Here is a 25,680-nt window from a genome sequence, read left to right as displayed (position 1 = left end):
GCTACAGTGCATTAGAAAGTTCATCAAGTTCAGAAAACCCCCTTTTCCTTACTAAAGGACATACATGATCACCTGGGCCTTTCCTCACAAGGTTTAACTTCCCTGACCTGTTGTTTTCGGTTTTTGGATTTTCAGTTCTTTCAATCATTGAGGCTTAGATGCATATGAGAAAGGCTTACCTAATGCAGTTTTACACCTAGACTCCTCCAATGGAGTAATTGTAATATTTGCATAATTCCTTTTAAAAGCCAGTCCAATATTGAGACTGGGTGCTGTAATTTATTTTTTTTTTTAAAGTTACATACAGCACCTTGCTGGCACCACCTAGGACCTATGATCCACCTGCATGGTATAGAAATGCAAAGTCACCCAGCAGTTACATCACTAGAGCTAAACAAAGTATAAAATAAAAACAGGAAAAAATCATCTACCAAGTTGATAAGTAGAGAGGAAATAGAAATCCAGATATAGGCAGATGAACTGCTATGACATGAAAAGTAGACGAAAGATACATCTCAAGGTCCTACTTTGTTAAGTTTTTGTACTTAATGTACTTAACTCTTACAGACATGACAATACCAAACATATTAGATGTTCTTTACAGAAATGGTTCTTTTACTAAGATCACTCTGGGGTTTTGTTAATGGTCAGGTTTATGTAAGAAGCACTAACAAGTACAACAGCAATGTACTGAACCTATATTTCATTGTTATGTCATGTTATTCCTCTAACAAAGCAGCATTGTTATTGCAGTCAGTATGGAACTTACGTTGGTTTAGAAGCTTCTGCTTGGTCTGTCTGCAGCTTTTCACCGCCTTCTACTTCCATTGTACAATACACAATACGGTTTGGTGCTAGAGACTTTAACCCTTGGACCTCCATTATTACAACCTATAAGTAAATGCATTAGAATAAGTAAAAAGACATTTTTTCAATTTTTATTTCAAATGTAAGCAGTTCAATTTCAGTGCATCCCTACAGGTCTGAACACTTTGTTGGATTGCTTACAAACCTTCTACAGACTATGACTGTGCGCATCTGATGCATTGTTTTGACAGTACTGTGTTGCAGGAAAAAAAATAGTTCTTTAAAAGATTTCTGTACATAACCAGAACAGACAACATTTTACAAAACCTCCTACAGATTGCATTTGATTAACCTGACAAGCCATAAAGTGGACCTGAACTAAAAAAGTGAAGAATTGCTTTGTATAGGGAAAAACTTGAAATGGTAGTTGAGCTTAAGCAATACCCATCTGTTTTGGCTTGAATTGCTTGTGAAAATTTGCTAAATCCTGAACCTCTTAGATGCATATCTGAAGTGTGAGATCATCTAAAGGACTGCTGCTCGTGAATACTAAAAATGATACCATTAATGTCACTACTATGCAGCTCACTCTTCTCTGGTGCAAGGATTGCTCTGCTTTTTCTTTACTGATTCTATGGATCTGTGCTTCCTCACTTTTCCTGCTGCTTCTTCACCAGTCACCATCACCAACTTACTCCTACTTTCTGCTCATTTAAAAGAGCTCTCAAAACCCAAACTTGCCTACCAATCTTTTTCTGTCTTTTAAAACCCTCACTACTTCCCACCATTTAATATACCCCTCCTATTGTGTGATACTTCCCCCACCTCTTAGATTGTAAGCTCTTCGGGGCAGGGTCCTCTCTTCTTTCTGTGTCGCTGTCTGTATCTGTCTGTCATTTGTAACCTCTATTAAATGTACATCGCTGTTTAATCATCCATAAAGCCAGTTATGGGCCACATTAGGCTGTATTAGGCATGGCCTCCCTTAACTTCTTCAATCCTCTACTATATTAATGAAGGAGAACCAGGAAAATTGTTAGATAACCCTCATGTAGTGGTACATGTGGTCATCATGTGACATTCTCTGTGTTCTCTGATGACCTGGATGTCTAAAACGGGTGTAAATGTCTAAACTTGTAACATTTAGCAATAGATGTTTGCATGGTTGTATACTTTAAAAAATCCCAACCTCTAGTCAAGACTCAATGTGCATAATTGCAAACAACCTCTGAATACTTTGGTTTCTTTCTAAGGGCTTTGGTATTAATTAAATAATCATAATAATTGTTATTCAAAATAATAAAATCCTATTCTGACAAAACATAATTAGTACAAATACAATCAAAACAATGAAAGAGATTGCAGCCCCTCCTAATTAAATTGAGTCTGTTTAACTGTGCTTAGCTTGAAAAAACATTTTGATTAAAAGAATGTATAGAAGTAACAAAAGCTGTCAACAAAACTGAGCGTAACTTGCAGCCAAACGTTCAATATGTGAATTAACATTTCCTGCTGACTGTGCGCTCAGCCAGAAGTCATTTTATTGCAGGAAGCAAAAGAGCAAGAACTTTGCCAACTGGATGGCTTGGAAATTAATTGGTATGAGGAATCATTTATTAAACCAAATAGTCCTTATGTAAGGCATGATTATCTTTTACAGCTATTAACCCATCTGCATCATTGCCATTTGCAATGCTATTGATAAAGTTTCTACAAATGACCTTCATCTACCCTCTTGATTTCCCCATTCCACTCAACAGAGATCATTGAGGACTTCAAGGAGCTGACACTGAGGTTAATGCAACATCACTTGATTCCAGTTCTCCTCTAGGCTTGCTTTGCTCGAGGCTTCCTAGGGATCCTTAAAAAAATACATTTTTCACACAATTTCTACAGAATTATTTGGTATTGGGAAACGTAAAAGAATCTCATTCCAAGTTTCCATTATCATAGGGTACATGAAAGGGTAAAAATGGGATTAGGGTTGCAGATAGGGTCCATGCAGGAATTAGAGTTTATAGGGGACTGAACAAAGGGATATTTTTATTTGTAGAAAGAACCTGGGTTTTGGGTTAGAGTTTAAAATTAGGGTTTATAGGGGTAGCAAATTTTTTTGTAGTTTGTTCTTTAATAGTATTAGGATTGGCACAGTGTCTGTAAGTCATCATGCTAAGGATAGGATTGAAAGTGTTGGAGTTTGTATTAGTTTTTTGGTTAGGGTTTATAGGGAAGTTGCAAAGTTTGATCCTTTGTATGTAATCCCTTTAGAAACAGAACATTTATTGTATAGAAGGGGATCTTGCAACACATCACTAAAAGGTGCGTGGCAACCCCAAAGTAACACTATTCCACTTGCCCAGTACGTTTACACTATGTAAAAAATATTTTTTAGTTAATTATGTGACTAAGATTATTAGCATTTCAGCAGTGCACTTGATCAAGATACTCTGCTCTCAACCTGGTTGACTGTGGAGCATTTATGTAATTGTTAATTTGGATGAGGATTACGGTGGTGCCTAAGGCACTGTAAAGTTCCACTTTGCAAGATATAATGGTGCATAGGGGCAACTGTCCTCTTTATTGAGTGAATTTGACTGCATTATGTGAAAAGAGTAATTAAAATTTCACAAGACTGACAAGAAAAGGAAAAGATCTGCAACAGAGCTATACAAAACACGTTTTGAGAGCGGGAGTTTTGGAAATATTTTTTTGCTGCATTGTTGACCTGTGAATGTCAATCTGCTGTCAAGAAAAAGCAGCGCAGTCTGACAACGCACTGATTATTAGTCCCTTTTTAATCATGGTAATGGACTACACGCGCAGCCAAACTGTAGCACTTACCTCTAAGCTGAAAGAGAGGACCACGTCGGACTTTGAGAGCTGATTTTCATTCTCTTCTCCCATATCAATGATGGATGTGTTGTGGCTGCGTTTCAGCTTCTGAAGCTTGAATTCAGAGCCGCCCTTTGACACTGGCATACTTTCCAAATTTGCCATTAGCAGATTAACTGAAGACTTGAGCTCTTCAATGTACATATTTTCCATTTCTTTGGAGACAAATTTGGGAAATTTGCGCTCCTGCAGGCAAAAAAAGTCAATTAAGGTGATGTGTAGTAGGAGTAGAATCATTAAATATTACATTAAAACATAAATATATTTGGTTAAAAATGCTTGGGATTAGGGATTACAATGAGTGTTTGATGGATTGATTTATACCAGCAGCAATTGTTTCTGTACTAAAACCTAAGAAAAAAATGATTAGTAAAATGTCAGCAAAGTCTAAGAAAGACAAAAAGCAATGTCCATACAACACATGGTGGGCGCCTTTCACCATTTCGCTTTAGTAAAGCCGAGTGAAATAAATTCTTTACTGTGTTTTTTTTTTTTTTGACATTTTCAACTAGCACTGGGGTCTCTTCATCTCACAACCTAGTCTGTGTCATTCATTTCACTTTACAGACCCTGTAATCCCCCATACATGTCTGTGCTGTCAATCATATTGGTTTAGTGTTTTGCCAGTTTTGAAAGGGGTTTTTGGTGCCAGAAATAAACATTTTGAAAAAAATAAAATTTACAACATCACTTGGCACTGGTTTTGTAATTAGGCAAACTAGTTTATGTTTACTAATCATGTGGCTGGCCAATACATACACATCCATGACCAAGTTTATCTCCCAATTCATGGTAAAAGAAACACTAGTCTTAAATAGAACATAAGGGAGATGTAAAAATAATCCATAATAAATAAATGAATATCCCTAAATGTATGTTTAAAGAGTACCTCATTCTGCCTTTATATTTGCTTTTTAGTAGTGCAGGATTTTCACAGTCACAGGGTTAGGAAGGGGCAGCACTTTAAGCTAATCAAGTTTTTCTATACTGTACAAGGGTGCTGTCTAATAAAATAGAAGAAAACAGACCTCAGCATTGTTGCTGCTCTTTCACTATCCATGTGCAGTGGAGAAAAGAGAGGTCAGATTCTGACTGTTCTATCTGGCAAGGATGTACAAAAGTACACATTTTTGTGAGGTAAGACAGCAAAAAGAAAGAGCTTGCAACCTGACTATAATCATAGCTATAAAATGAATTTTTTCTTTGCAGTATATAGAGATCTCAAGATCGTGCGCACACAAATACACATATATTTTTATTTATATATTGCACATGTTGGCTATTGGTGCATAATACCTACACAATAAAGTAAAAAAAAACCTTCTTTTTTGCATGGATCTAGATATATAAGCTGCTCTTTACGTTTTATCCTGCCATGCAAGCAATGATAGGTCTTCAGATAAAGATTTGGGTGACCTTAATGAAACATTTTCTGGTAATTTATGTATTTCCTACACACCTGACCTTCTCAAGGTATCTTATTAACATATGTGAAATCTTTACCCTAAGTATTTATCATAAAATGCTGGCAGATATGGTAGCCAGTAGATTTAGCAGTGAAGTCCAAATAGTAAAAAAAAAACAATACATTTTAATATAAATAAATAAATAAATATATATATATATATATATATATATATATATATATATATATACACTTATTTAACAGAGAAGAAAGAAAGAACTTTACATTATTTAATAATTTATTTTGGATACTGTTCTATCCCATAACATATTTTGGGATAACTGAGATCTGTATGAAGTCTCAGACTTATAGTTAACCCTTCCTCTATTAGCACACTATCATTGCTGGATAGTTCCTATTTGTGCTAACATTTCAAGCATCTCCTTACACACTGTCAGTAGTCTTTTAGACTATTGTGGAGAACACTGGCGTGCCAAATATCTCAAGTCTTATCAATCTGGGGATTATCCCATACCATTACATCCTCTGAGATGACTGAGATCCGATTGGAATCTCACACCCAAAAGACAAGTATACTTACCTTTGCTCACATCACCATCTTCTTAAACTTTAAGATCCAATGATCCATCACCAAAATATGTTTATGCAAAGTCTCTAAGCGTCCCCTGAAGAAGCCAACCGGCGAAATGTGTCAGTATGGAGACATTGCTTCACTGTATTATTCAAAATTCTATGATCTTGTTTTGAGTTGTTTTTGTATGAAACGTTAATTATACCTATTTATACTGGGAATCCATTTGCCTCAGCTATAAACACGCATGGCACTGGTAATTAATACTGTTCAAACCAAAAGAAAAAACATGTTATTCATTGTGCCAAAAAAAAAAAAAAAACTCTTTGGCTCTCTTTTTTTCTTCTCTTTTAATTTTCCGATATAACGGGGTTGGCAGTAAATATTGGGGAAAAGATTGAGCACTCTCTCCTCCTTTGTCTTAAGGATATACACACACTTACCCTTGCAATTTGATCTGCCATTTGTAGACGGCCATCTAATTCACGTCTTATCTGAGCAGCTTGTTCATCTGGATTGTCCAACTGTGAAAATAAAAAAAGCATTTAGTATAGGAAATCCATAACCGACTGCAGTGTAGATTGGTGAGGCAGAGCAGATAATTTCATATATGTTTCTATTGAACTGGTTAATAATGTTAAGTCAAAAGACCCAAATAAAAAATATTCAATCACCATTATGTTATCTTTGACATATATATTTAGTTGAGATGAGCAAGGTTTTAAAAATTGTATTATTTTTTTTAAAACCCAATATATTGGATAAAAATACTGAACAGGATTCATTATCCTCACATCTAATGGTGATAAGATCTCTTCCTGGAATTCTTAATTTATCTTCTTCTACTCACACTTTAATTTTAGAATCTTGAAAAAGAATCTCAATTTACATAATGCACTTCACATAATACCAAACCAATCAGGGAGACTGAGACCTTCCTGAGCCAACCTTAAAAACCTGAAAGCCAAAGTTTGGAGATTATGTAAATGGCAACATTAGGACATAAATCAAACCACTAGAATTGGTCAAAACCTAATTTATGACTTTTTTTGGATTGACCCTTTAAAATCAACCACTTCAGTATTCTCCCCATAGCTGGGTGGGAAGGAGCTGTAGGCGGGTATCAGACCCTATATCGTGACCCAACTTTTCAGTAACCAAACACAGACGAATGGTTACTGAAAGGTGCCCGGTTGTGCGCCCAGCTAAAAGGGGCTGGGGAGCACTGTACCACCTTATTTCAGTGTTCAAATCAGGATGATCCAGGTGTAATTCATTTGGTGATGTCATACCGTTAAAACACTAATGGAGTAATGTACACATAGGCCCTGATTTACTAACGCTCTCCAAGGCTGGAGAGAATACATTTTGATCAGTGAAGCTGGGTGATCCAACAAACCTGGAATGGATTCCTTAAAATCATTTAGTATTTGCTAGCAAATGTTTTGAATCCTGGACCATATCCAATCCAGGTTTGCTGGATCACCCAGCTTCAAAGTGTATTCTCTCCAGCCTTGGAGAGCTTTAATAAATCAGGGCCACAGTAAGAATTTTACAATGGCTTTGTAAAAATTTCCCTCAGAAATGTCAATTCTGTTTTAACCTTCATTAAGAATTCAGTCTGGAATGGGCATGGTAAAATAAGCAATATCTTTAGAAGAGAGATGTCAGAAATCTGAAATAAAGTTTGCTATAATATGTACTAGGAGTAGAGATAATCTAGAGAGCACTGTTTATTGGAGTACTCTTTAATTCTTGTTCCAGTTAATACATTTTTTTGTCCTCCCGGAAAGTGTGGAAAAGCACTGCAAGCTGTTCCCGAGCACTAGAGTGAAGAAACATTGACCTACAAACAGCTTTCAATTAGAATCTTTTGTACTACAAGGAATGCTGAACTTCCTTACTATTAAATATGTAGAAAACCATTAGACAAACATGGCAGAAGATTTAAACTCCCTTTAAAAATGATCCTTGACTTGCTGTCATGTTAATCCTTTCTTTATAAATACTTTGAACCACTGAGCCAGATAGATATGTCAATAAAAACTACTGATTTGACTTTAAATTTCCTGGTTTGTATTCTTTCTTCTTTTAAAATAGGTTTTGTTCCCACTATGTGTGGCGTAGTGCGGTTTACTGGGCTTCACATAGGACCTGATTTATTAAAACTCCCCAAGGCTGGAGAGGATACACTTTCATCAGTGAAACTGGGTGATCCTACAAACCTGGAATGGATTTAGTCATAGTCATTTACTATTTGCTAGCAAATGTTATAAATCCTGGACTAGATCCATTCCAGGTTTGCTGGATCACCCAGCTTCCCTGATAAAAGTGTATCTTTTCCAGCCTTGGAGAGCTTTAATAAATCTGGTCCATAGTGTGTGATACATAAGGACATCAGACATTGTATAGAGAGCAATGTCTGATGCTTAGCGATGCAATGCATTTATTTAAAAAGCATTGCTGCATGCATTTTTGTCTGTTTTTGTGCGTGGTCCATTAGGTGTATCGAATGAGGTTAACATTGCAATGAACAGCCATGCAGGTGACTGTGCATTGCAATATAATGGTGCCAATGAAGCCTATGAAAGTACTAATGAAAAGGGGTCAACTAATGCAAACCAAGCTTTTTATGGTTTGGTTTTGGATAAGCCTATTGACAAAAAGAATTGTGTAAATACATGTTCACATCACAGTCTTTTTTATTAGAATTCTATGCTGCAAAATGCTGCATTTGCAATGAAATTGAAAACTGAATACTTACCTACCGTAATTTTCCTTTCTTGCCATGCTCCATGTCAGCATGGGGTTAATCATCATTCCTATGCTGACATGGAGCTGTCAGGAAAAGGGAAAATGTAATACTTATCATAATTTTTCTTTTCTGACATGCTGTATGTCAGCATAGGAATAGGGATTAACCCCATGATGACATGAAGCTGTCAGGAAAAAGTTTGTGTTTTACTGCTCTGCCTGCAATCCAAATTAATCTCAGTAAGACCCACTGCATAAAAAAAAAATGCAAAGGCAAACGCAGCCCCTGAACTATTATTATCGTTAATGTTTTTACTAAAGAGTATTTATATAGCGCCAACATATTATGCAGCGCTGTACATTAAATAGGGGTTGCAAATTGAGGAGAGGACCCTGCCCAGAAGAGTTTACAATCTAGGAGGTGGGGAAGTAATACAAAATAGGAGGGGAGACATTTAGTTGTGGAAAGTAATGAGGGTTTTAGGAGACAGAAGAAGACGGGTAGGCATGTTTGAAAAGATGGATAGATTGTAGAGGAGAGAGTCGACTTTGTGGAATCCCAGAGAGGAGGAGGTTACAGTAGTCCAGACGAGAGATCTATATCATATACACTATTGTAGTCAATAGGAATCTTCTATACTGCATTTTACATGTTTCAAATGCAAGTCAAGTCATGCAGGAAAACAATGCCCTAACTCTGCTATTTTTTTAATGATAATGAAAGTCTTGTTGTTCTTGTTGTATAATGTATACCTTAAAAAGAGAATTGTATATGGAGTGGGTATTGCTGGTTAGAACAATATAAAAAATGTCCCACTTCTCAAAAATGATTTTGCGTTTCATATATTAAAGGAGACAATATTTGGTAATCCATCCCTGTATACAATTAAAACATTAGTATTTGTTGAAGATAAAATCAAAGGTCATTGTATTATTATATTTAATATAATTATGATTTGCAAACATCTCTGAACATTTTATTGAAGTGCATTTTCCAGAAGATAAGCATACACTCACAAGCTGCTCCTGCCATAAAACCCAATCTAATAAAGCCTGTTTGTAGCCATATTGGCTGTAGATGAATTAATCCTTTTTTAATAGAGTTACATTTCAGTCCTGTGGGGTTAGGCTCTCTTTCCAAATCTGAACAGTATGGCAATCATTTCATGAGATGTTTAATCCTCATCACGGTTGTCTATCACAGTCCTCATGGGTCACTAGCTTGCCACTAATTTGGAAGTTTCCTAATTAATGGGCAATCAATCAATTACTACATTAATGCACATCCCTCAGCTACAGTCCTCAGTGGTATTGCTCTGCTCATAGGACTTCCTCACTCCTGGACATATAGAACATTTATTTTATCTACTTATATAGTTATACAGTGATAACATCTTCTGCAACATTTTAGAACCTGTAGTCATTTCACTAACTTTCTGTATGTATGTAAGGCCAATATGGGCAAAATCCCATTGACCTACCAGCATGTTCTGGGCAGGGCAGCATGGTGGCTCAGTGGTTAGCACTCTGGCCTTTGCAACTATAGGATTTAGGTTGGAATCTCAGCCAGGACAATATCTGCATGGAGTTTGCAGGCTCTTCCTGTGCTTGCAAGAGTACGTAGTGCAAATATTAGTTCTTTGTAAGAAGCCAGCCAATATGGTTTCAGCACCTGATTTTGTATTTGAATGTACACAGTACTTTACAGTAAAACTTTACTTTTGAGCACACTATGAATGTCCTATATTCTGTGTTTTTTTGTACTTTACTAAATGCTTTATGGATTTGCGTATGTATTTTAACCAGTTACTTTATATTTACAGAATATGTCTTGTTTATCCTTGATGTGCTCATAATAAATGTTAAACATTCGGTAAAATGTACCAAAGTCATTGTTATATTCTGATCTGCCTGAACTTTTATTGTTCAGCGTAGGTTGTTGTATTTTTGTGGAATGTCAAGGAAACTGTCCCTCTTTAAAAGCCCTGAGATTTGCTTTGTTTCTTTACAAAAGCACTACAATATATAAAATGTACAAGATAAGGGGTGTACTGCTTCCACCAGCTTATGTTGAATAATGTTCCTATTTTGCTTTGATGCAGGGATTCAAAAAGACCTTTAGCAAGTAGAAGTAGTTTGATTTTGCTCTGTTCAACAAGAACACTATTTAAATATTCATAAACGTCTTACTATAAATAATTAATCTAAAGGTCAGTGGTTGGTAGTAATTAATGCTTAGTGAAAAAAATCAGGCACATCAGAAAAGTGCAAAAATAAATGCATTGTTTCGACATATTTGGAGATAAAAAGCAGAACCATAAAATTGTTAGCTAAAGGAGGGAAGATATGGAGATCAACTAACCCAAGGAATGTTTGCTGTTCAGAAAAGGGAATTATCACACTGCACTTCTCTTAGCTCAGAAAATGAGGTGAAACTATTGTTTGCAAACTGACTTTCTGTCACATTCACCGAGCTAAGTCATAATTTACACTGCTAAATGAACGGCCTAAATTATTTAACAAATAAACCCTAATTGGAAAAATATGGAATCAAATAAAAAGCACTGAGAAAAAAATACTGTCTTTCAGCTGTACCCAGATCATCTATCTGTCATTTCTCTACTTCAAGTTAATAAAAAATTAAAGCAAATATTTTATTAGCTGCAACGTGAAAACACAATATTCCTTCCCCTAGTTTTTGATTAACCCAGTTTGCTTATGCATGGGTCTACCACACTCGTTGGGCCTGGTCTATTAAAGCTTTCCAAGGCTGGAGAGGATTCACTTTCATCATTGAAGCTGGGTGATGCAAGTTGCCCCGTGCGGAGCATGGCATGTCAAGTTCTTTTCCCTAAACTGTGGGTAACTATGCCACTCTCCAACCACATTTAGGTGGCCCAGGGCATTTATATGAACAGCATTTTAACTCAGATGAGGGGCAGATAAACAAAGGGAATAGCTTTTATGTGGCATTTTTACATGGGGATTCGTCATTTACCTAGTAAGAAACAATCCATTTTGAAGCAAGATTGATTTTAACAATTTACAGGGTTGTGGCATAAAAAGTAAGACCAATACTGATTGCCTTGACTTCACACTGCACCTATGGCTCACTGACTTCCCTATCCCATTTCACACTAGCTATACAGGACAGAGTGCTAACCACCAATCCAAGGTGTCTGAGACCATTGGCATACTTTTAGCCGCTGCCTATTTTGACCGTCTTTTGTTCCCATAAGACACCCACAAGAATTACACTCAAACTGGGCTGTCACATTTTCTGTAAGAACTAGGATAGTTTGTTTGTTAAAATGTATTTGCACTTATATACTTTTGTAAAGCAATCACACTCCGGGGTTGCTACGAGTCATACTGATATTGTTTCTGCTCCTAATGTATTTGCCCCTTGGGCATTAACATTTATTGTTCCTATTTGGTTTGTACACGCACGCTGTTTAATTCTTTCTTGGTTGTTTCCTTTTGCTGTAGTCCATACTCCGCCCTTGGTTTTTGTAATTGTACTGCTGTATATTTTTTATGTTTTCTTCTTTGTACTACCCTTTCCCCCCATTATTTCCCCCATGATTATGAAAACTGAAAATAATGATTTTTTTAAAAAAAGTAAAATCATGGGAGTCCATTCAGAATCTCTGTTGTTTCTTTTATAAGACTACTGAAAAGGTTAGGGGATAATGAATTTGTTTCTACAAACAACAAACAGTGATATACCAATGTTCTGCATGTATAAAGCAATAAAGTATCCAAAAGCCATCTTCTTTGAAGTCTGCTTTATCTGTAAAAATGATGTCATGAAAATGAGAAAAAAAATCCAGCCTTGATAGATGAAGAGTTATATTTTCTAACACAATTACAGAATATTGCTTATTTGTCATCCGTTATTGCGGTTTGAATTACTGTTATCACCTGTGACTTCCACACAGAAGAGAGAGTGCAAAAGTTAAATAAAACCGTTTTCAGCTTATAATGAAAAAGTGACAGTTTATCACCGATAAAAGCATTCTGTTGTCCTGGAAGCTGGAAAGAGATATATAATGACCCCGACTGAACGGCTGTTTGGCCTGATTCCTCTCCTTATATCAGATGTTCTGTAAAGGGGAACTGAAGTCCCCGATTTAAGATTAGATGTTTGACTAGTGACTATTTATAGCTGCGTGTGCATGGTTCTAAGAGACACTAACAGCAAGCTGTACACCAAGATTTGCCTGAGACTGAGAATCAGATTTATGAAGTTTTCTAGTCCTCTCTTGGGTGCTTGCAAACTTTTCCAAGTTGAAGAACTAATATAATGTTTATATCTTGGCACCCCTGTGCTAAGATGTGGCAATATATTTGGGGATATGTGTTTCTTGTAGTTATTGACCTACATTCGCACACTTCCTAATTGTCATTTACCATTTTTCCTATTCTTGCTGTAGATAAAGATGCCATGCTGGGAGGCTGTAAAAAAAATTCAATGAGTCTAGAAAAGCAAAATTAAATTGGACCTGAACTGTGGAATCCTTATAAGCAAAGAACAAACAAGTTGAGGACAAAGAACTGGCCATCTGTACTGCCTGATTTTGTTCCCATTACTGACATATCATGCCTTGTTCAGCCCTGTGTTTCTATGGCTATCGTGATAGAGACAATGGGATTTCATTCCTCATACCAGGTCTGGCCCCCTCATGAATTTGGTTTTTGGTAACCAGTGGGGTAATATTCAAAAAGCAGCAGAGCAAGTTCAAGGTTGCAGAAAGTTCAGGTAATGTCACTTTTGCAATAAAACATTTTTAGCAGTCTGTTCGCAACCCTTTCTTGAAGGATAATAGAGACGTATTTGCAGCTAACTGTAGGATGTCAGGCTATTCCAAGTATACTGGCATCCCCTGAGCCTGCCCGGAATGAATGAACTCCCACGCGTATTTCCAAGAATTTTGTTGGTCCAGCCCAGCAAATCAAGATGACCAAAGATCAAACACCTAGAAAAAGACTGGGTGAAAATGGCATTGACCGCAACAGAGCGAGGACAGGTGCCATCAGACAGGTAACTTTATTGTATTGCAGAAGGGACAATACTGTAACTGCTGAAGGGGCATGTGATGTCTTTTCTGCAATAAAATAAAATTACCTGCCTGCTCATAAATTTTTATTTATAAGGATTAGTTCCGCTTTAAGGAATTACAAAATGAATTAGGAAGAAGCAGGGAGATTCTTGCTCTGTAGCTTTCTATCCAGCAGGGAGAACGATGAGAAGCATTGCAGTGACATTAGAAAAACTCACCCCAAACCCCATCAGACTAGATGTCAGGGGTAGCCATGTCTTGGAATCAAAGAAAAATCTTAGTATTAGTGCCTAGGAATCTTACAAGTGCCAGGGCACGGAGTGCACTGCTATGTTTAAGGAGGAACAACAAAAAGTAATTTTTCATGATAATGAAATGGGACATTAACATCTCCAGATGTTCTCTTTTAAAAGCAAATGTTCACTTTTTTTAAATTTAGATCTACTTTAGGATGCAAGTCAACCTGTAGAGATTCTAATCCAGGGCAAAGTAATGATACGAGTGGCCTCTGGTAACAGTGTTGCTTAACAGGTTTAATGCTCATCGTGAAAAGAAGGGAGGAAGAGATGAGATGGTGATGGCATACTCCTCTTAGCAGGCTGGAGGTGAGAGATGACGGTGGTTTTAGAATTTCAGCTGTCATATTTTCTTTCCTAGTTGGGTGTAAATAGCAAGGTCTTAGGATCGACCTGTGGAACGGTGTACAATGTTTGCAGCTGTGAGAACAGTTAGGGTATAAAGTATAACAGTTAGGGTATAAAGTATATGTATATACTATATATGATGCATAGAACTGAGATTCTAAAATTATAATGTTGTTTTGAGTTCAGCTTCAACCTGTTCTGCTAATTCAAAAAACAGGATCTGCAGAAAACTGTATGAAAAAATGGGCTGATGTTTCTCTTAAAGTGGAAGTTTTACCTTTAAAAATTTGTGATCAGACAGAGCTTTATTGCTGAATGGGACAGGTGATGTCCCTTCAGCAAAAAAGCATTCATATTTGCCTGATAGCTCCATGGACTTGGCTGCCAAGATTGTATTATAAGACATATAACTGAGGTAGGGACTTTAGATTGTGAGCCTCTTTGAGGGACAGATAGTGACATGACTATGGACTTTGTAAAGCGCTGTGTAATATGTTGGCGCTATATAAATACGGGATAATAATAATAATTTTAAAGGTTCTGTATAGCATCTACTAACTCTAACCATTACACTGATCCTTACCATACTGCCATCAGTTAGTAATTTTGGAACCCAAAACTACTAATTTCTATATCACCCCCTGTATACATCTCTGCCATCAGCTGTTGACAAATTAAATTCCAGAAAATAAAACACAAATCCTGACTGACTATAACTTGCAATAACCCCGCTTTAAATAAATATTTACTTGCCACTTTTTGCTTTAAAGTTCATAAATCATCTCCATTATTAAGCTGCTTCATCTTAAATCTTTCTATAAATAACTTACACCCATAGTGAATATCTCGTCGTAGCAATTACTGATCTAGTTACAGACCATTGCTGGAACATTACACAAGGGGTACATTACCCTATATATCAGTGTGAACACAAATCCTTAGCCAAACACATCTTCTACTGGGAAAACTGAACATATAAATCATACAAGTGCAATCTACGAATAAGAAGCTTTTACTAGATTTCAAAAGGAACAGCAAAGAAGCAAAGGATCTATTTATAAAGGTCTTCACCCAGGATTTAACAACTTTCACCAATGGTTCACACATTTCCAACTAAATCAATTAAAAAATGTGTTAATCTTGTTAAAAAGTGAAACTTGAGTGAAACCATTTATAAATAAACACCATTATTTATTCTATTGGGGTTTAGCTCTAACTGTGTAGCTGAAAGCAATAAATGTTTTCCTTAAAGCATGTCTAAACTCAGAATTTTTACTTTGCAAAAAAGAATAGACAACCCTTTTATTTAAAGTAAAAATTTGTTTGTTAGTGAAACACCTATGTTTAAAAAAAAAAAGGGTGCAGCAACCCCCCCCCCCAATTCTACATTGCCTAGGCAGTCAAGAATGAATGGGAGCGCAGAGCCTTCTGAGATACCAATGTCACACATCCCGGGAGGCTCTTGGGTCTTCCTTCTGCTCCTCCCCGAGCGTCCCAGGCATGCACAGAAGGAGCCCTTTCATCAATAGGGAAAGAAATTGCCGATCTCATCCTTGCGCAGTGAGATTGGCAAGTTTTTTTTTCCCCAACGTCGTTACCTATTCTCACGCCTGCGCAGTGCGGGATCAGGTGATGTAGGAAGAAGAACACGGAAGAAGAAAGGTGAAAATGGCCGCACCTGGCGCTCCCTCTGCGCCAGGCCAAAGACGGATACAGGGATGACGTGGGACCCGATGGGAGAAACCTTCAGACGGATAGACTGATCTGCAGGATTTAAGGTAAGTGTGATTTTTTTGTTTTGGGTTTACTTCCGCTTTAAAACACAGGTTTGACAGGAGAAAGACAAGAGAAAACATAGCAGGTGATTTTACAACAAACAGGTACAAATCATCAACATTGAGATCAGATTATATTTCAGGGTTTGTAAACAATCCTTTTACACAAATCTAGGGATCCCTGGAACTAATAGTCCAAAAATGTATAAAACTGAATAAACTTTAAACTTACTCTTCAATTATTAAACATAAACCAGGTAAGCCAGACTTCCATTAATTGCACGGGAAATGAAATATTACTTTGTAGTATAAAATCCTTTTAGGAATAGAAAACAAACACATTTCTTTTAGAGTACTGTAAGGACAGGAACTTCTACAAAGGTTTTTTTTTACTGTGGCTGGTATCTTCCTGTCTCTGTGACAGCCGCCTCCTTTCTTCGGAAGTCACAGGACAGGATGTAAAAAATCATTTTCTGTCTTGAGTAGTTAAAAGACAGAGTTTTAGGATTGCCAGGAACACTTTGGGGCTCAGTAGAGAGCTGGTTTATTTTAGGAAGCTTGGGATTTGGAGCTTCACTATTCTAATTTCAGATATTAAAGCCAGAGAGCAATGTTCATTTTTCCAACTTATATAGTTTTCCACACAGTTATAATTAATAAGCTTCCCCCCTGCTGTCATGTTGCAGTAAAAGTTACTTGCTCTTTATGCAGAAGAAGCAACTTCTCTGCTGTAGTCCCATATGGCCCCTGTTGGCTCCAATATTAGATTCTCCAACTAGCAGTCAGTTTCTTTTAATAATTTCTTCAAATTTCACTATTTTTTTCACTTGCTACTTACTAAATAGTAGGGATGAGGCATTAAATGTTCATTGTAAATTGGGAATGTTGGTGGATTCAATTGGGATGAAACAGTAGGCAGCTGCTTCCAATAGCCAAATATATGAAGGAAATATCTGCAACGATCTTAAATGCATGTAAAATGCGTTGAAAACACACAGAAAAAGAAATTTATTTCAATCTCCATACTCTCCTCTACCACCACCACCACAATAAACCAGGTGTTTTCTTTAATACCATGATTCCTCATTTACAAGGTAAATTGCCCACATTTACATTCCAGGCAGAAGTACTGGCAGTGCTCGATTCATTCCTACACATGTGATTAATCTAACATGTCTATGCACTTAGTTTTTCTATCTTTTCCTTTCTTACTTTCAGTTATGGCTGATGGTTGCCACCATTCCTCTGTTTTGGAAGAAACAGGAAAGGCTGGATTTACAGTTGTTACATAATATTACAGCTTGATAACTTTACAGAATGCAATAGAAAATTTCTGGCTGTCTGGTGTGGCTCTGGCTCTATTACCTGGGTCAGAAATTACCTGGGGTGTTCCTATTATATCCCTTTCAAGAGTCCACTCTCAAGGTGCTTTACTTAAAAAGACAAGTTCAGCTTGACATGCACGTGTTAAGGTGATTGGGGTAGATCAGAGATTAGTAATATCCACTTTGGTTTTGTGCTATGCTCCCCTTCAAAGAAATCAGTTTTAGGACAAGCTAATTTTCTTGTCTTTGCTGATAAATGTCTCCTTATCACTTTGCTGATATAAACAATAATAGATGTCAGGTTTGCAGGCTGGAACACAGTCTTTAAGGTAGGTTGACCTTCATTCCTGTCAAACGAACCTTGAGAAAATAGATGCTGATATCCTAGCTTGGTTTTTATTCTTTTCATCCAGTCTGTAACTTTCAAATCATTGTCCCCTGTCCAGAAGGTTAATGGCATTTATGTAGAGCTGTACAGGTCATAAAAGACACAGCAGGGGTAAAACATTGTACCCAGGCAGCAAGAAATGGGGCTGTGGTAATGATATGCCAAATATAGAATATTTCAGCTATTTTTTTCTTGTGTTCTCCAAAAACAATAACAAAATATCCAAGCACATGTGCCACAAAAGGCCTAAATTCCTTTAGTAAATCTTTCAATGTGGCAAAAAAGAAGTCAACAGGCAGCAATAGATTTAATGACATCATGTGTCACAACTGCTGCCGGTCAAAGGGCTTGATTTATTAAAGCTCTCCGAGGCTGGAGAGGATACACTTTCATCGAGGAAGCTGGGTGATCCAGCAAACCTGTAATAGATTTCTTCAATGATATTTGGTAGCAAATGTGTTAAATCCTTGACTAGATCCATTCCAGGTTTGCTGGATTACCCAGATTTCTTGATGAAAGTGTATCCTCTCCAGCCTCGGAGAGCTTTAATAAATCAGACACAAGGACATCATGGGATCTGACTTCTCTCCTCTTCCTCTCCTTAACTATAAACTAAGGAAAGGAAAAAAAACTAAACTAAGGAAAAATATGGTTTAAGCTATTTGGTGGTAGAATAAAATGTAAAAACCTACATAAATGTTTATTCCATCTCATGTCCAGAAAACAGACCACAGCATGCAGAGAAATGGCAATGAAAAGCCTTGATGTGTTTTACTCAACCCTAATTGCACTTAAGGACCTTGTGAATATTAGTGTGAAATGTGGCAAGATTTTGTTTTTTTGCCATCCCTTTGTGATGCCTCTTTGAAAATAGAGCGAGCAGGTACTAGATTCTATTCTTGATTGAAATGCCTAAAGATGTAAACCCTAACCGGCTGACACTTAGCCAAATACACACATCAGATAATTGTCACCAGAGATGAACAGTCTTGCTCATCTCAGATAAATACCCAGCTAAATAACTAACACCAACTTATAGTGCAAGTTCAAAACTCAGCTAGCATGAGAAGACATTGTTCAGATAATAAACTAGTTGAAAAAATATTTTCAGGGTTTAAGAAGTGTTTTTCAACCAGAGTTTTTTGAAACCCTACGGTTCCTCAAGAGGTTGCGAGAGGTTCTATAAGCAATGAGCAATTTGTTCCTCCCAGGTAAGTCTAAGCGCCACCAATGATCATTTTGGTTATCTGTAAGTGTCTTGTTCTTCCCAATGGCCAGCAATGTAAGAGACATTCTTCTCAATGACCACCAAACCAATGTACTTTAAGCTTTGATTATAATGATTGCTGAAGGGGTTCCCTAAAAACCTAAAACTAATGTCCAGGTTTTCCCCCACTTTAAAAAGGTTGATTCAAAGAAAAACATGAGTAAAAATTAAATATATTCATCTGGTTGCTACACCTACACAGATGCCTCAAGAAACTTTTCAGACACCTGTACAGAAAACCCAAATACCAAAAAGGGATTATTTTTTGAAGGACAACTAGCACAGATCCCAGAACACAGAGTAACTTCTGTACCAATTATAATGTCTCTAAAACAAAACCAACCAACTCAGATAATGGAATGGAAATGGCTTCTCTTCTGTCCGGCTGATCTTATTATTATTGAAGGGGAGCTGGAAAATGATTAAAGACTTGATTTCCGCCACTGAAAGACATGGCGTTCCGTGAGCTTAGATCAGTCGAAGCAAGCAGCTGTTACACAATCAGGTATTTTTAAACCCTGCTGGGTCCCTCTTGGTGCCTGTGTGTAGCTTGTGTTCTCATTCATCAGTGCAAAGTCTCGTTTCAAGGAGATCCTCACCCCTGCTTTGTATGATAAACCACAGGGGACATTTCAAACATTCTTTTATATGGAACGTCATTTCAAAAAGCTTGGTCAGCCTTCCCGGAGCATTGGACAAATATGAATTAAGTAGACAGGAAAATTTTAACTCATTGCTTGACGGCTTGGTACAATTGGCTACTGGGTAAAAATGAACCAGAAAATAAAAGTCTTAATGCATAAAGTCTAAAACCATGAGGCAGAAGAACAGGTGTTAAAAAATCCAATATATGGGATTCCAATTGAGGGATCAACAATTGCTGAGTGCTCCCTAAAAGGGGTTAAAAAATTACAGAGTTGAATGAGATTTCAGCAAAGAACTTTCCTGAGCTAAATGCTGGAATGAATGCAGCATAATGGAGATTACACAATAATGCACATGCGTTACAGGCAACACACCTGTGCAGACAGGTGTGACCAGGCCCTATGGTCAAGAATTTCAGTACCTTGGAGATAGCTGCAGTGTATTAACAATAAGAGGCTGCCCAGTGGCAACATTCTACTACAATAAAAGAAAAAGAACTTAGATTTTAATGCTTTGAAGATACATTTCTTCACAATGCCTATACCCACGGAGGTAAATGTGCTTTTTACTGCTTCTTCAAAATTTGTGAATACTTTAGAGTGTAAAATGTAGGCACAGGTTCTTTTTAAATGAACCAAGTACGGTAGTTGGTGCAGCAGTAGTCAGTGACAGATATGTTTTTGGTCATGGAACGCTTGGAAAAAACATGACATTAGCTCTCTCACCGTAAATTTGATATTATTACGGCTCGCAGAATATTTCAAGAGAATGATATTGCAGCTTTCTAGATATGGTTAGAGAATTTATAGGTTTTATTTCTCAAAGGTCTGCACAAAGTTTGCAAATACCTAATATATTTTTCATTTTATTTTCAATCACCCTAACATGCCCACAGGGCTTGAAATGACGTACTTATATATATTTGAAGTCCAGTTTGATTTTTCCATTAAGCAGTCATACATCATTGCATTTTTTCCTATTCTCTAGACACATTATATGATAACTTACAGTACATATCCATTAAAAACTGAAACAAATCAATCTATCCATCTATCTATCTATCTATCTATCTATCTATCTATCTATCTATTTATCTATCTATCTGTCTGTCCTTTCTATATCTATAAGACCTTCTTTTGGTACTTCAATAAAAATTAATAATCTTATACAATAAAATACAAAGCTAATATATACTGACCATAAAAGCAACCAATCACCGTTTTCCATAAACCTGTTAAAAACACCCAACAACCACCCTGGTAGCGTAGAGGGTGCCGGTCACTCGTTCTCCCCAATCCCCTCTCCATAGAACAGACTGGTTCTGTATGTACAGTACTCGTTCGTGCATTGTTCAGTCTTTTGTCATTGGAAACGATCGTGAAACATTGTTTCCAATGACAAAAGTCTACCGTGTGTACGCAGCCTCACAGTTAGCCCAACAGATCATTAGTATCAGTTAAACTGACATGAGAGTCACAAACTGCACAAACTCTCGTTGCACACGGAACCCCTAACAAACTCTGAAGGAACCCTGTGTCTCCATGGAACCCTGGTTGAGAAACACTGGGTTATATGGACTGGGATTTGTGGTCTGTGGTCCTAGGACATTCATTTCAGGGTAATTAGACTGCTCCTCCTTGGCACACGCTCACTCCCATAACAGTACTTGCCAGTCATTTTAGTTTTACTCATAGGAGCATACTCATAAGGGCCAAAGAAATGGTTAATATACATTGGAGTTCATTATTGTTTTACATTAAAAGAAAGGGCTATGTTAGTTCTGTAAAAGCCTGTGTTTTACAGACAGAAAAAAAACCTTAATGAGCTGTAGTTAAATATCTCCTGTAATTCCTACGGATAAATCGTTAATGACGAGGGCCTAGTTCAGGGCTTGTTCTATTTATAGCTTTGCTCTAATGCTGAATTAGTCTTGCAAAAGCCTCGTAATGATGTACCATAATTAAATGATGAAAATATTTTAATGGCATGTAAATAGGAATCTATTCTAAATATTTTCTGAATTATCCACATTACATTAATTTAATAACATTTCCATGGCATTTACATGGATCAAGCCATCATTAAATTGTGTTCACAAAACCCCTCCTATCATCAGTGTGGGTAAAAACATCTGGATTGTTTTTGCAAATTGCAGGGTTTGTGTATTTATTTGCAGTAAGTCAGGAAAAGAAAGATGTCCTTGCTTCCTCTTATCAAGTCATTGCTAGGTTGCTCCCTGGTAAAGTGACCTAGAGAGGACAGACATGTAGAAACTGCCTGTAGTAGAGCTCTATTCTAAAAATATAAGGAGGAAGTTTAAAGATGAAACTAAAAAAACATGAATAAGAAACATGTTTTGCTGCAGGATTCGCCTTCAATCTTCACCTGTTCCCAGCAGTACTTATTTTCATCTATGACCATGAAAGGCTAATAGTAATCTGCAATATCAACTCTTGGATAGAGCCAGTGGATAACTTTTTCTAAGTTGATTTTAGCTGGCCTCTGTTTGGACACTAGGGCTTTAGAATATGCAGGATATAGGCCCAACCGTGTCCAGGGCAGGAGTGAAAAGCTACATTTGTCTGCATCTGGGGTCTGTCATTGAAGTTGACAGATATGCAATTCTACTTAAACCCATTTGCATTAACGAACATTCAGAAAGAAAACGTATTCCAGAAAACTATGCTTTATTAAATTATTCAGGAAAATAGAATGAAGATAAATAGTAGCACGGCTTATCCAGCAGGGTAAAATCTGTAAGGAAATATTCCATCCATTTCCATCATGCGCCTTGGCACAGATAGACAAACAATGACAGCAGGATAGGACCGTGTCAGAGTGTTTTAATAATTGTTTAGTTCCTGTGGATCTGATTCACTCATCTGGGAGAGCCGCCGTACTGAGCGTTTAGTCATATTGCCTATTGCATCAATGACCTTCTAGAGGTCATGTCAAGGGTACGCAACTGGTAATACATTTTAATAGCAAACACCTTCTAAGCGCCAAGAAGTCTCCACAGTAATCATTTGCAAAATCTGCAGAAAGCATGGAACCTGTAATTGGGCTCATCCTGTGAAACGGTTCGATGTGTGATATGTTTAATTTGATGCCATGCTTGTGAAAGGTATTAACGTTGCTTATTATAGTACAGAAAATGTGACAAGCTGGAGTTTTCATAAGGACAAAAATAACTTCAAAATCTGTGGGCCTGGCATGCATAAGTTCCACTATATAAGCTTGTTTTATGTATGTTTGATTTTATACTATTGCAGTGGAATAGCTACATAGGTCTGGGTCACTACACAAACTCTGAACATTGGCCACACAGACTGCTATACTCCTTATTTTATGCGCCTTTTATGCCCCCCCCCCCAGATAATCCTCAATGTATAACACCTATTAGCCATAATTAAAAAACAAAGTTGCTAGAATAAGTAGCTGGATCTCAAAGCAGTTTTTCCATGCACCATATATTAGAAAGAAGTTATTTTAAATGATAGCTACCCTTAAAAATTTTTATGGAAAATTTAGCAGTGCCATAGTAGCTGTCCCCCTCCTTCTTGGAGCTTCATTTTCCTGCCCACCTTTGGACTATAAAATAACACATAATAATAAATGGGGGTCTCTTTAAAGATAGGTGATATATTTAATAAAGTAAAAAACTATAGTGGCAAGGGGATCACTTTTTTGTCTCAGAGGGGCGAACAAGCCTAGAAACTAAAGTCAAAGCTTCCAAAATCAACGACTCCAAGAACTAGAAAAAGCTGTCATTTTTTGGAAAAATAATGCAGGGTGCATTATTGACCCCAGTTGGTGCTAGTTTTGGGAAGAATTTTGTAGCAGTAGCTGTTGACTTTGTGACTATCTCTCTTTAACTGAATATCATATTGGCACTGTGTAAAAGTGCAAAAAAAAAAAAGAGATGAGACTTTGTCAGCAAAGAGGTTTGCGTTGGAAAATGCCATATTCATTTGTACTAGTTATTTATGAAACAAAACATTTTAAAAATCCTAGCCACAGAAAAAACATACAAATCTATAGTAATACAATGTCATTTGTTATTGTCCCTACACAACTAGCTATTCCTGAAGAACCACAAACATTTAATGCAAGGTACTATGAATTTTTGAATTCAGCACATAATTTGTTCCCTGGAGAAATTCAGCGTGCATATTTGTGCCAAACGTATTAGAAAAACAACCTATCCATTTTAAATGCTCGCAAACAAATTACATATTTACATAAGAAATGGTAAATGAGAAAAAAATCAGTTATTCTAATATATTACGGTCAGGTTGCTTTAATAGGAAGCCAATCGCTGAGTCTGCGTTCTGTCCGCAGGTTCCTCATATAGGAAACGGGAACAATGAAATAAATAAGGCATAGAATAATTTTTTCATGTATTCTTATCTATAATTTAGTACAGCAGGAGGTCTTAAAATCTTTTATTTATGCAGCGATATTTGCCTTTTTACTCGGGTTGCTAGGACAATACATTATAACAGTGTTTCTGAACCAGGGTTCCTCCAGAGCTTGCTAGGAGTTCCTTAAGCAATGAGCTATTTGTGCCTCTCAGTTACCACTGACACCAATGATCTTTTTGGCTGTCTAGGGTGACATTCTTCCTACTGACCACCACAATAATGTTCTGTGAGCCCTGGATATATTGATTATAGAAAGGAGTTCCCCGAAGACCTAAAAGTTATTGCAAAGGTTTCTTCACGTTAAAAAGGTAGAAAAGCTCTGGATTTTTATGGAAGCATAACCAGGATATATTTACCTTGTTTTATAAACTAAGTTGTCAAAAAATTCTTTACTGTATACCATTGGTGGGAAGATCCCAACCAGGCACTGATATAACACATATCTGAGTTGACATAGGTTGTTCACATTGCACATGTTGGTAGAGTGATTCTTCCTCTATACAAGGATTTTGGAATATTTGTCTTCAAAAACAATGTTCCATTGCTGAGTTCTTGATAAAAGAGGGGGGTGCAGGTTGTCCAAAATCCACAAAAAGCTGCAGAATGTTTATGAAGATGATTCCATTAACACAAGGACAATGTACACAGATGGATAAAAACCTTTTTAAGAAGCGTAAACCAGCACTGAAAGTCATCCAGTGGGAGACCTTCAACTTTGACCTTAGACACAAATTGTTTCTAAATGCTTTTTTCAGCTGGGTCCAGCGATGGTGCAAATGCATCAGAGACTATGTTGAGCAGTATCTTTGTACAGAGGAAGAGTTACTCTACCAACAAATTGAACAACCAATGTCAGTTAATAAAAAAGTTATACCCACTTTTGCATTAATTTTGGTATCATAAAAGAGTAATAGCAGTCTGGTTAGCTTATACCTCCCCTCTCTCTCCTCCTATAAACATCCTTATCAGTTGTCAATACATCCAGTTATGCCTGATGTCTTCTTATGCATTACCACCTTTTTGTACCACCTATTTGATCACTAAGTTAGTCCTCAATCTATTTTGGAGGGAAGGTCCTCAACTAGATCCTTTTTGATTTTCGGTCAATAAAAATGGGTTCCAATGAGTTACCTAATAAGCGATTGGGGCACAGGGGTCACTGGAATAAGATTCCCATACCTCACATTGGGCTAATAAACAAACGGCTTAACTCCACCATGAATTTTTTTTTGGTGAATTTTCCCTTTTTAATACCCAGGCTGTGATCAAGTTCCTGGGGTTCTTATTTTACAGACTAAATGGCCATAGAATGCAATGGAGGCCCAACATTATAATGACGTGTCTTTAATAGACAACTGAACCAAAGTTATTCCCCACACACAGAAAAAAAAACAAAAAACCCACATTTCTGACAAAGTTTATACTGAAAACCTAGCCATCAAAATAATCAACCAGTGAACAGTCACAGCACAGCAATGAGCAACATCTGAACATACCTGGAACACGTTAAATAAAGTGCCACACTGTCCCACACTGTTTGGTATGAGCAAAACTTCATATATCCTAGGACTCAAAAATATTCTTGCCAAATATTCACCCTTTTTTAAAAAAAATTGTTCACCCATTACAATATGTGGCCACTCCTGAACCAATTTCCATCACGTGCCTTGGCACAGATAGACAAACGATGACAGCAGGA

The 25,680-nt window shown here is 36.9% G+C and overlaps 1 protein-coding gene across 29 annotated transcripts in view; it reads right to left on the bottom strand.

Moving 5' to 3' along the window:
* CADPS (calcium dependent secretion activator) overlaps positions 1–25,680 on the bottom strand; it is a 286,962-nt gene that overhangs the window by 166,838 nt on the left and 94,444 nt on the right. For all 29 annotated transcript variants that reach the window (XM_072420831.1, XM_072420822.1, XM_072420834.1 and 26 more), the window contains exons 4-6: positions 6,140–6,220; positions 3,649–3,885; positions 770–891 (exon numbers count right to left, since the gene is read on the bottom strand). In XM_072420831.1, coding sequence (XP_072276932.1) covers positions 770–891; positions 3,649–3,885; positions 6,140–6,220 — 440 coding nt within the window. The remainder of the gene's footprint in view (positions 1–769; positions 892–3,648; positions 3,886–6,139; positions 6,221–25,680) is intronic.

The sequence above is a fragment of the Pyxicephalus adspersus genome, chromosome 8 (assembly GCF_032062135.1).
Source record: "Pyxicephalus adspersus chromosome 8, UCB_Pads_2.0, whole genome shotgun sequence".
NCBI classification, from domain to species: domain Eukaryota; kingdom Metazoa; phylum Chordata; class Amphibia; order Anura; family Pyxicephalidae; genus Pyxicephalus; species Pyxicephalus adspersus.
The sequence above is the reverse complement of the archived record's forward strand: the minus strand, read 5'-3'. Positions and strand labels throughout refer to the sequence as shown.